Here is an 11299-nt window from a genome sequence, read left to right as displayed (position 1 = left end):
AGCAAGATAATCCTTCCAGCAGTGGCAAACCGACTGTGTTCCTTATTTCCCTCTTTAAATTGCATTTAGCACAATACATACAAGGGCTGCAGAAAGTTAAAAACAAAGACTCCAGACAATCAAGTTATGAGAATTCTGTTTATTAACTCACTTTCAACACTAACGAAAAAATTAATGATATGAATCATGTTTGAAAACAATTCTAGGATGCTTAGGGATCGGAGGGAGGGGACGTTAAGAGCCCTTAGTGCTTGAAGCAGCATTAAGATGATCACAGCACGGGTCCCCCTTTCTATTCAGAAGTGGCCCTCGGGTTTTATAAATACAAGCTAAAATAAATTACTGAAACCATGCTAGTGAGGTATCAAACTTACCCTCATGATCCTTCCTGGGATGACACAGTTTAGCCTTGGGAGGTCCGAGAAAACCATATTAAGTGTTACTCAGCAGCAGTAGCTGGTGTTAATGCAAGTGCTAAAATGCAAAATTCAGACGGTAGATTTTGGCAATGGATCGGATTTAGGTGAAGTCAAGATTATGCAATGTAAGACTATATGTCCTCCGGAATATTCACAGATCAGTTTTACACCAAGAACCATCTTCTGGCGTAATAAACCAGTTTTGGTACTGAACAACCACGCCCCAATAAGCACCCAGCAAATAGTTTTTAAGAATCTGCCTGCTACACTAATGTCCTTTAAAAGGAAATAGGAAATTTTTTCAGCTGAAATGCAAAGAAAGTCAGAGGAGCTAAAGGAGATTTTAAAGTGTATAAATTTAATGGGACCAAATTGACGGCTCCCATTACCTATCAAATGAAAGTTGTAGGTTTCTATCGAGTAAGGAAAAGTATAAGGCCGGTTAACTGTATAACTCATTTAGAGCCAAATGCTTACCAATATTTTTGTTGAACTGTTTACCACATTGAAACGGAGGTTATAAGCATCCTATTCCCAGCAAGGCTGAATGCCCTGAGAACACAATACTACAGGCTCAAGGGTTATTTTGGATTTTTGCTTAGACCCAGGAAATTAAGTGGGGCCTGCTGACCAGGGACGGGGTACTTCATGTGACAGAATTGCATTTCAGTTATGTTTATTGCAAAAGCTATGAAGATAAGACCGGGTCATAGTTTTGGAGTTTCTGCTACATGAGGCAGGCAAACCTAAAAAAATTAAAAAACAAACAAACCGTAATTCTTATCCTAAATACTTTAACCAATTAAAAAGCTCTTTTGCTCTTGGGGGGGTGTCAAACACACACACGTATTACTTAAATCAGTTTTATTTAAGAATTTCCTACATTGACAAATCTTATAAAAAAGCATCCAAACACAGAACTTCAGCAAACAGCATTCATATGAATATCTTACAGACAGAAAAACTTCCACCCGCAAGGGAACACCTGAGCTTGCAAGTGAGCTTTGCTGGAGAAAAAAAAAAAAAAAATCACACACAGAAAGCACACTACGAACTGGATGTTCCCATCAAAAAATCCCCACCTTCGGTTTCACGTTACCACACTTACAGGATCATTGGAACAAAATAACACACACCATACAGCATTCACAGCAGAGTTGACATAAAGGAGAAAAAAGAAAAAAAAAAAGATACAGATATTCGTTTCACTTAACACATCCAACTAATTTGGTTAACTAAGTAAAAAGCCCCTCCCCCCCTTTTTTAAAGTTCTTCCAGATCAGATGTCCGTTTTGAATGCAAGGAAAAAAAAAACATTCGTACGTTCTGCTCCCATCGCTCTCCGCACACTCTCTCACCAAAGCCACAGGATCGAGGGACAATTGCGTCAAGAAAAAAAAAATAGTTTTTTTTTTAAAAAAAATAAAAAAAAAATCCCATAATGCACCACCAAGTCTCTCTCCGCATGCGTCTCCTTCTTTTTCTCGCACATACCAAGCCCTCACATGCCTTGGCACCACAAATCCAATCCCACACAAGGTTTTCAGAAGTTCAAACAAGCCTTCTGTTTTCCATCTCACAGCCTTGCGTTCACAGCGTTGAGTACGACTCCATGAAATAAAAAGAGGAGCGGATAAAATGGAACACCCACCATCTTTAAGACGTAGTATGTGCAGTGTGATGAAGGAGTCTTGGATGAGGAAAGCATGGAGACAGGAGTATTCCTAAAGCAGATATTTTTTTTTTATAGATTTATATATAGGTGTTTTTTGTGTTTTGTGTATTTTTTTTTTTTTATAACTGCACTGTTTTCAATGAAGTGCTTCTTCCAGACACATTTGAAATGAGATGAACTGCAAGAACTAAATGAGGTCTCCATACTGTACTTTAGTATGAGAAGGGAGACAGTGTTAAAAGGAAAAAAAGCCGACACCAACATTGCATTCTCCACACAGGACATTTGGGGGAGGGGGAAGGAGAGAAAGAGAGAAAAATTCTTATGGCGGGGGGGATCAAATTAAATTAAAAAAAAAATTAATAAGGATAGGATGCAGTTTCTGTAAAATGGCTTCCATTTTTTTTTGAAACATGCAAAGATCTCAGCTGACTAGGAAACGAGGAATCCAATCTTTACAAATTCCTATTTAAATTGCAGCACACCCGTTTACCAGTCAGGGAAACAGTTCACGTTCAGCCACTCAATAATCCCAACTCATGTATTCCAACTCATGGTAACAAAACCTATAAAACTTCATTTAATCTTTTTTTCCCCCTTACAAAAGAAAAAAAGTGTCAAAAATACTATCGAAATATACTACACACTGAACAAATTGATTTGGGTTCTTTTTTTGATGTTGTTTTGTTTTTGTTTTTTTTCCTTTTAGCATATGCATTTTAGATTATACTTACCAGGAGCTCTAGAAAAAAAAAATTGATTTCCCACCAGAGTCAGTATAAGCCTGCCTACATCCCCCATCCCGATGATTTGGAATCCATGCTTGAACCAAATCCGCCATTAAACCCACTGCTGGAGCCTGTGTTGGAGGAGCCCCACCCTATCGCTGGGCCAGAGTTCGAGCTTCCGTAGGAATTGCTCCCGGAGCTAAACCCTTGGCTCTGCTCCCTCTGCATGTTGCCCTGTGGCTGGTTGTTCCCTGACGGCCCAGACTGGTTTTGCTGGCTAGCAAGCATGCCCATCATCCCCCAGCTGCTTTGCAGCGCGGCCTGGGCAGCCGCCATCATGGCGGGATTGATGCTGAAGGCCCCAAAGTTCATCCCACCTCCCATGTTACTGCCCTGGCTGTTACCCAGTCCGCCGCCTCCACCGCCTCCCCCCCGGTTAGGAAATCCCCCCTGATTCCCAAAGCCTCCTGGATTACCACCAAATCTTCCACCTCTTTCTAGTTGTCTACTGCTATTATGCTTAGGTTCAGCATTGGATATATGGACGCTGATTCCTTTTATGATCAAGTCCTCACCACAAAGGGACTGGGCGACCTGTAAGGAACAAGGAGCAAGGGCTGAGTAATCCCAGGAGCAAAGGAAGAGAGACAACAAATGCACAAAAAGAGCAGCAATGAATACACAGGTTGGCTTGAAGCATTCGCATATTACCTGGCCGACTATTAGCATTCCCTCACAACAGTGGAGAACTACTCTCCCTTTCTAAAACAAACAAACAAACTCAGGACTGTGCAATACTAATTTAACTTGTATTATACTAGATACCCATCCAGCTCAAGTCTGAAACAAGAAACCCATTTCCTCATAAACGCTTCCCCTGACGTTTCTAAAAGGAAGCCCATCCCACACAATTACCCCAATTATAGTTCTTAGGCAGCTGATTTTGAAATTGAATCCTGCTTCATACACATGTATAAGTAGCCACCGGCCCAGAAGTCTGTGGCAAGATTAATCAGCTGCCCAGGCAAACAAGAGTTGTTTCTCCTTCATTCTCAAGGGCAAAAATGATTTAACAGCCAGTTTATTTACAAGGTTTGCTTTGTGCCTGTTGTTATTTAAACAGTGGCAATGAAATGGAAGCATCTAATTACACAGTAATACTGAGATACTTTAGATCAAGCTTTCCTGAATGAAACCCTCCCTTAAAATGATTGTGGAGCTGGCGGGAATAAAGTATTTAGCAGGATATATGCAATTTATAGGTCTCGTAATTCAAAAGCCAACCGCATTTACATTTAACACACAACGAAATTAAATGGGAATGTTATGAAAACCGCTTAAGGGCAAGGAGGGCACTGGGTGAATACCTGATCATCAGCAAACGTAACAAAGGCAAAAGCTCTGAATGGTTTGGGAATGAAGACATCAACGACTTCTCCATATTGTGAAAAAAACTGACGGAGCTCATCTGCAGTCATGTCTTCAGTGCAACGCCCAACAAACACCTTCCTGCTACGCAGAGGTTCATCTGGACTTTGCTGGTACCAAGGCAGAAGATTTACATTAATATAAAAGAAGAGAGTTACAGAGGCCGTAACCAATAAAGGTTCTCCACACCCCACCCCACCCCACCCACACAATAATGCAGCAACTAGCCAATGAAAAATTTCAAACTCTGAAATTGTCTCTTCTAAAGTTCCAAGTGATATGACACGGAATTTGAAATCGGGAAAACTAAGAAGTGCTTCACTCCGCCTGAAAAACCCTGTCAAGTCATATGAACACCTGGACCAGTCTGGACTTCTGCCAACTTGTTTCAGAGAACAGAATCTCCGGGCCCAATCGGATTCATAAAGCCCACAAATGTCATCCCGTACCTTAGAATTGGGGAGCTTGCAGTCGCACCATCTTCCATCGATCATGTGACGCTGAGACATGACTTTTACTTGGGTTTCATAGTCGGTAAATCTTACAAAACCAAACCCCTTTGAGTGGCCAGTTTTGATGTCCTTCTTAACCTAGGTTTAGAAAAGGAAATTATAGGGCCAGAATAGTATTATGTCACTGTATTCACCTTACTTCTAAAGTTAATTTGAAACATGTAATAATAGAAAAAATACTACTGTTCTGTCTCTTAGCTGAAGCTTTCCTTCCGCGTTACGGTCTTTGATCAAAAGCTGCAACAAGATCAGCTCCCTCTCCCTCAAATGCCCCCTCCATTTGGCCTAGAGCAGGGGTCAGCAACCCGCAGCTCTGGAGCCGCATGTGGCTCTTTCATCCCTCTGCTGCGGCTCCGTTGCTGGTCGGCTCCACAATTGATAGGGCTTTCGGTTAGGACAGGTAGAGGAAAAAGGATGCCGCGCTAGGAGGAGACTCTATGGTGGTGGTGGGGGGGGGAGGAACTGACTTCCAGTTGACAGAGGAAAAAGGACACCGTGCTAGGAGGAGACTCTCTGGTGGGGGAACCGGACTTCTGATCAGCAGAGGAAAAAGGATACCGTGCTAGGAGACTATGATGGGGGAACCGGACTTCCGGTTGGCTCCAGAATTGAATGGGGGCTTCCAGTTAGGATGTTTGTGGCTCTTTGAGTGTTTAAGGTTGCCAACCCCTGGCCTAGAGGGAGTAGAGGCAGGTCTTCCCTGCTGAGCGGGGGCTCCATCTAAGTCCTTCTCCGGCTAAACTAAATTTTCATTCTAACGTAGTAAGAACCGCTGTGCAGCTTCAAGAACTAGTGCCAAATACCTGCACCATGAGAACTTCTCCAAACGTGCTGAAATATTCTTTCAGATCTTGCTCTGTCGTTTTCCATGGAAGACCCAAAACTATCAGATCAGAGGTTTTTTGCACTGCTCGTTTCACTTTAACGGCTGATGAAGCATCTGTTTCATCCATTTTCCTCTTGTTGTCTAAGAAACAGCCATGGACACAAACATAGATTATGTTAAATGCAATGAAGGCACCCAAAGTTGCTGGAAGCTGGGCAGCCTATACTTTAGCCAACTATGATTGTTTGTGCAGTCAGAGGCTTAGACTGGATTTGGCATTTTTTGACTATTGAGTCCTTCCCAAGGTTATTACATATTATTAAAAATCAGTTAATTTTAGAGCTGTGCACATCTCAATTGTTACTCCAGACAAAGGTATGCTCAATATGAAACTTAATACATTCAACATAATGTTCAATATGCAAAATAATTTGGAAATAAGCTTTTATACACATATAATCTGTAATATGTATTTAGTTACATGCCGATAAGCGGGGCCTTACTAAATAACCATATATAACCTCATAATATGAATGCATATGCTGTTAGAATACTACTACTGTATTTGTCGTTTCCCTTCCCAATTATTAAACAGAACAACAGGTTAAATAATTCAGTTGTTTCCACACATGGCTGAAATAAAATGTTTTATGAACTGGTTTAATTTCCAATTATATATTTTATAGTTGATAAGATTTTTTTTTTAAGAAAAGAAGAATAGCTTTAAACACACACCTTTGGGATAATTCACCACATATACCAAATTTCCCCAGCCATTATCTGGTGCATGAAGAATGCCTTCCACTAATCGGACTCCTCTCATACACTGAGACACGGGGTTTCTGTAACGCAGGCCACAGGCCCCTGGGAACTGCGCAGTAACTGTGGAGAGTAATACAGTCCCATCATCCTCTGAAGGGATCTCAATGGGTTCCTCATTCTCATCTTCCGTTACTCGGATGTATTCCGACATCTCCGCCGTGATGTTACTGAAGGGTGAAAAGAAACAGATGAATAAGAAAGCAACATGCAATTTATAAAAAAAGTAATCAGTGGTTTGGCCAATGGCAGAATCTAAATACTGTTTATCCGACAGAGCTTGAATTGAAAAAGAATAGATTGTAACTAAAATGATAAGAGCATGCTTCCTGTGGTAAAGGCTGTAAATTCAATCATTGTATCTCTAGTTGGAAGTAATATAGGAGATTGAAAAACTTTTAAGTACCTAAAGATCCACCTACAATCAGAATGGACAATATTAAACTGAGTCTGCCTCAGTATTTTATTTTTAGCATTCAGATATATTTGGCATACAAAAACATTCCATTTAAATGATGTAGTACCAACTACCATTTTAATTCCAACAGTAGCCATTCAGATGCTCATAAATTTTATAGTTTATATTTGCATGCACATTCTAGTTAATCTAATTATAAAGCAGCTACTGTCCCTGCCATTTTGCCAAACTGGCACCCATCAGCCAGCTATTAAAAAAGTAACAGGGTGATTAGCAAATTAATTCCATCAGCGAGGCAGGACACCAGCAATTTTTGACTATAGTACTTCCTTTGGCTTTACTATTCAACTGAACATGTTAAAACAAACAGCAACTTCTGTTTACACTGCAACAGCAAAATTGGTCCCTTTCTCTTACACAAAATCGTACTGTGATTTGTTTATTCTGCTTTATCTTGTATTTTTACATTACAAGCTAATAATGTTGCTTACTCTCAAAGAGAACAGAATAAGGTGTGTATGCCTATGGATAAATGTATAATTAAAACAACACCCATCTTGTTTTTAACTAATTATAAGCTGCCACAGTAGTAAGTATGCAGAAAAATTAAATATAAAACCTTTAAAGAAATAAACTTTTAACATGCAATGCTACAAAAAGAATATTATACATAAAATGAGGAATAGCATACAAGTAGTCCTCGACATATGACCATGATTGAGCCCAAAATTTCTGTTGATAAGTGGGATAGGTGTTAAATGAGTTTTGCCCCATATTACAACCTTTCTTGCCACAGTTGTTAAGTGAATCACTGCAAATATTAAGTTAGTAACACGGCTTCCCCATTGCTTTTGCTTCCCCCCCCCCACCCCAAAAGGTAATCACATGACCCCGGGACACTGCAACTATCATAAATATGAGTCAGTTGTCAAGCATCTGAATTTTGATCACATGACCATGGGGATGCTGAAAGAGTCATTAAGTGTGAAAAACCATAATGTGTCACTTTTTCCAGTGCTATTATACCTTTGAATAGTCACTAAATGAACTGTTGTAAGTGGAGGACTACTTGTGCTGAAACTGTTTCTGACTCTAAAATGTATTTTAAAACCAAACATGAAGACACATATCCAGTCTTTGGGGATAGGCATTAAAACCCCATTATTAAGAGTTTCATTAGCAATAACATTAGTATCAGAAATAAAAAGTTGAATACATCTAGAAGGGAAAATGCAGAAAAGTATACAATATCATATTAAACATACTAACGGCAAGTAGAATTGTGATAGCACAAAATTGGAAACAACCAGACACCCCTCCAGATCAAATCATAATAAATATATATATACAAATGTGCAGAGATGGATAGATTATCTATGGAAATGAAGGAGAGGGAGGTCACTGAGTACTATTTAATATGGAATAAATGGTATTCCTGGCTGGAGAGTAAACATAAAATTTAAGGGATGCTTTTGTCATGAGATCGAATTGTAAATAGAAATCAAGATAATTTAAATAAAGATGCAAGTTTAAGATAGAGATATTTAGAAGCAGAATTTGTGTAAAGAGGTTAAATAGGTTAGAGATACCGATGCAGAAAAGTTATTAGTATTGAAATTTTGATATGTTTGTTTTTGGTTGTTTATATTTTTTGTTTTGTGTGTGTGTTTTTTTCTTGCTTTTTTTGTGTATTATGTTTCTTTTTGTACTGTGTATTTTAATCTTTGGAAATTTAATAAATATTATTTTAAAAAAAGAAAAGAAAGTGGAATACAAAGTTTATATTGGTCCTATAGTTCAAAGACTACCACAAAGGGGATTTATGACTCATTTGTTCCAAAGACTGATTTAGAATAAAATTGTCACTAACTGTATCAATGGAATGAAGATGATATATAGGTAGTCCTCTACTTACAACATTTCATTTAGTGACCATTCAAAGTTACAACAGCAATGAAAAAAAAAAGTGACTTATGACCCTTTCTCACACTTATGATCTTTGCTGCATCCCTATGGTCATGTGATTTACATTCAGATGCTTGACAACTGACTCATTTTTATGACAGTTGCAGTGTCCCAGAGTCATGTGATCACCTTTTGCGACCTTCCAACAAAGTCAATGGGGAAGCCAGATTCACTTAACAATCAAATTACTAATTTAGCAACTGCAGTGATTCACTGAACAAATGTGGCAAGAAGAGTCATAAAACGGGGCAAAACTCAACAAATTTCTCACTTAGCAACATAAATCTTGGGCTCAATTATGGTCCTAAATTGAGGACTATCTGTATTATAGAATGTATGTATTTTCTTGAATTGACTCATCTATCATTCTGGGATGTCATAGCTAATTTCCCCGTCCGGCTGATAGCCCCTAATAGTCCACTTACACATTTCTTACTGGATGGCAAGTGCACAACTTTTGAACAATTGCTGATAAAAATTGCTGGATCTAACAGAAATTCAATTACAATCAATTTCTGTTGCAAATGGATTTTCTTGCAAGGTGCCATTTGTTTGTTTGTTTACAACTGTAAATACACACTATAATGACATAAACAGGTACAAATTTAGCCACTCTGGGAGAAAGTTATCCATAAATGTTATCCTGGAAACCAGATTAAATGTTTTCGAAATAATTACGCACAAAATTCCTCTTTTTCTTCCAATTGGTCTATCAAAATTCATTGCCGGTTTTTAGAAACAGTTTCCTTGACTTCTCATGGCTCCATGATAACATCCACGAAATTTTCTTGGCAGAATACAGAAGTGATTTGTTTATTGCCTTCTTTAGGGAGGGTGTTTTTTTCCCCCCTTTTTACTTCTCAGCCAAAGTGATAAGATCTTAGGATTTCCTGGTGGTCCCCCATCCAAGTTCTTAGTCCGACCTTTATTTACGGTAGGTTTTCAAAATCAGAGGCAGGAGGAAAAGACATAGGTTTGAAAAGTACAGGTTTATAACAGTTCATTTAGTGACCATTCAAAGTTACAATGGCACAGTTCATTTAGTGACCATTGAAAGTTACAACAGCAACAGCAGTTCATTTAGTGACCATTGAAAGTTACAATGGCACAGCAGTTCATTTAGTGACCATTCAAAGTTACAATGGCACAGTTCATTTAGTGACCATTCAAAGTTGCAACGGCAGTTCATTTAGTGACCATTCAAAGTTACAACGGCACAGCAGTTCATTTAGTGACCATCCAAAGTTACAACGGCGCTGGAAAAAAGTTACTTAGGGCTGTGTTTCATAGTTACGACCGTCGCAGTATCCCCATGGCCATGTGATCAAAAATTAAGGTGCTTGGCAAGTGGTTCGTGTTTACGACCGTCGCTCTCTCTCTCTCTCTCTCTGTGTGTGTGTGTGTGTGTAGGGGTGTCACGTGATCCCCCTTTTGCAACCTTCTGACCAAGCAAAAGTCAATTCACTTAACAACCGGGTTACTAACTTTATCAACCGCAGCAGTGGTTCGCTTAACATCTTTGGCAAGGAAGGCCGTAAAACGGGGCAAAAACTCGTTTTGGGAGCCCAACATTTCTGTGGTGTTAAAAGCGAGACGTTTGTTAAGCTTAACACAAACGTCTCGCTTTTAACCACAGAAATTTTGGGCTCCCTCTTCCCCCCCCCCCTGTAGGTCGTAAATCGAGGACTGCCTGTACTTGGAAAGGAGGAGCCAGGGGCGCGGCCTGTTTTTTGCTCCGATCCAAGACCTTTTGCTCCTCTGAACTACAAGTCCCAGCAACCTCCATTCCTCTCAGCGTCTATCGCAGCATTGGCTGCCAAAGGGAGGGGGGGGCAACGGGAGCCAGCGCCAACTAGAAGGCCTCCCTTTGCCAAAAAGAAGGCCTCGCTGGCTAAATTGTAGAAATCGTAGTTCCCTCAAACACGGAAGCCTCTCAGCTGGAGAAAGGCGCCTTATCCCGTCCTGCGTGGGGTCGAGGAGCGCGCGCGAGAGAAAGGCCCCTATGCGCCATCGAGGCTCGGCAGGTTTTCAGTCACCTCAGCCTCCGCCTGAGGGGCCCGGCCTGCCCACCCGAGTCGCCCTCCAACCGTTGGACTCACCGTTGGCGCGAAGCCTAGGGAGTACAGGAAAGAATCGGTTGCGCGACTAGGCCGCGGAGAGGACCTTGGGCAAGCTCCCGGCTGAGGCCTCCAACTCTCCTCGCTGTCGACAAAATGGCGGCGCCCTCTTTTCCCTCAGCAACTGCGGAGCGAAGCCGCGGTCCCAGAACGAGCCGCGCCAAGTCGCTTAGCGGGGGGGACCCCGTGACCTGTCACCGAAAGCTTTTATTATCGCCAAGGGAAAAAAACGTGCTCCGGAGAAGTCCTAGTTCAAAATTCTTTCACTATGATTTCCATTTCGAAGTTTCTCGTATTCCTTTCCCTCGCAAAAGGAGGTAATTTGAAGTCTGCGGTACGGTCCCCCCCTTGATAGAAACCCAGGAGTGGTATGGCCCGCTCGGCCGTGTCAT

At 40.7% G+C, this 11299-nt stretch overlaps 1 protein-coding gene across 6 annotated transcripts in view; it reads right to left on the bottom strand.

Annotated features, from left to right (window-relative positions):
• TARDBP (TAR DNA binding protein) overlaps positions 1 to 11049 on the bottom strand; it is a 46135-nt gene extending 35086 nt beyond the window's left edge. Inside the window, exons 1-8 of one of the 6 annotated variants that reach the window (XM_070955992.1) lie at positions 10890 to 11049; positions 9473 to 9713; positions 6324 to 6577; positions 5566 to 5729; positions 4700 to 4840; positions 4190 to 4360; positions 3314 to 3416; positions 153 to 474 (exon numbers count right to left, since the gene is read on the bottom strand). In XM_070955992.1, coding sequence (XP_070812093.1) covers positions 440 to 474; positions 3314 to 3416; positions 4190 to 4360; positions 4700 to 4840; positions 5566 to 5729; positions 6324 to 6577; positions 9473 to 9513 — 909 coding nt within the window. In that variant the 5' untranslated portion in view covers positions 9514 to 9713; positions 10890 to 11049 and the 3' untranslated portion in view covers positions 153 to 439. Of the gene's footprint in view, positions 1 to 152; positions 475 to 1981; positions 3417 to 4189; positions 4361 to 4699; positions 4841 to 5565; positions 5730 to 6323; positions 6578 to 9472; positions 9714 to 10889 lie in introns of those variants that run through there. The other 5 variants (XM_070955991.1, XM_070955990.1, XM_070955993.1 and 2 more) reach the window with 5 other exon arrangements.
• Positions 11050 to 11299: the final 250 nt, after the last annotated feature.

Source organism: Pituophis catenifer, unplaced genomic scaffold, assembly GCF_029215685.1.
Source record: "Pituophis catenifer annectens isolate HBS135680 unplaced genomic scaffold, rPitCat1.0.hap2 SCAF_18, whole genome shotgun sequence".
Lineage (NCBI taxonomy): Eukaryota > Metazoa > Chordata > Lepidosauria > Squamata > Colubridae > Pituophis > Pituophis catenifer.
The sequence above is the reverse complement of the archived record's forward strand: the minus strand, read 5'-3'. Positions and strand labels throughout refer to the sequence as shown.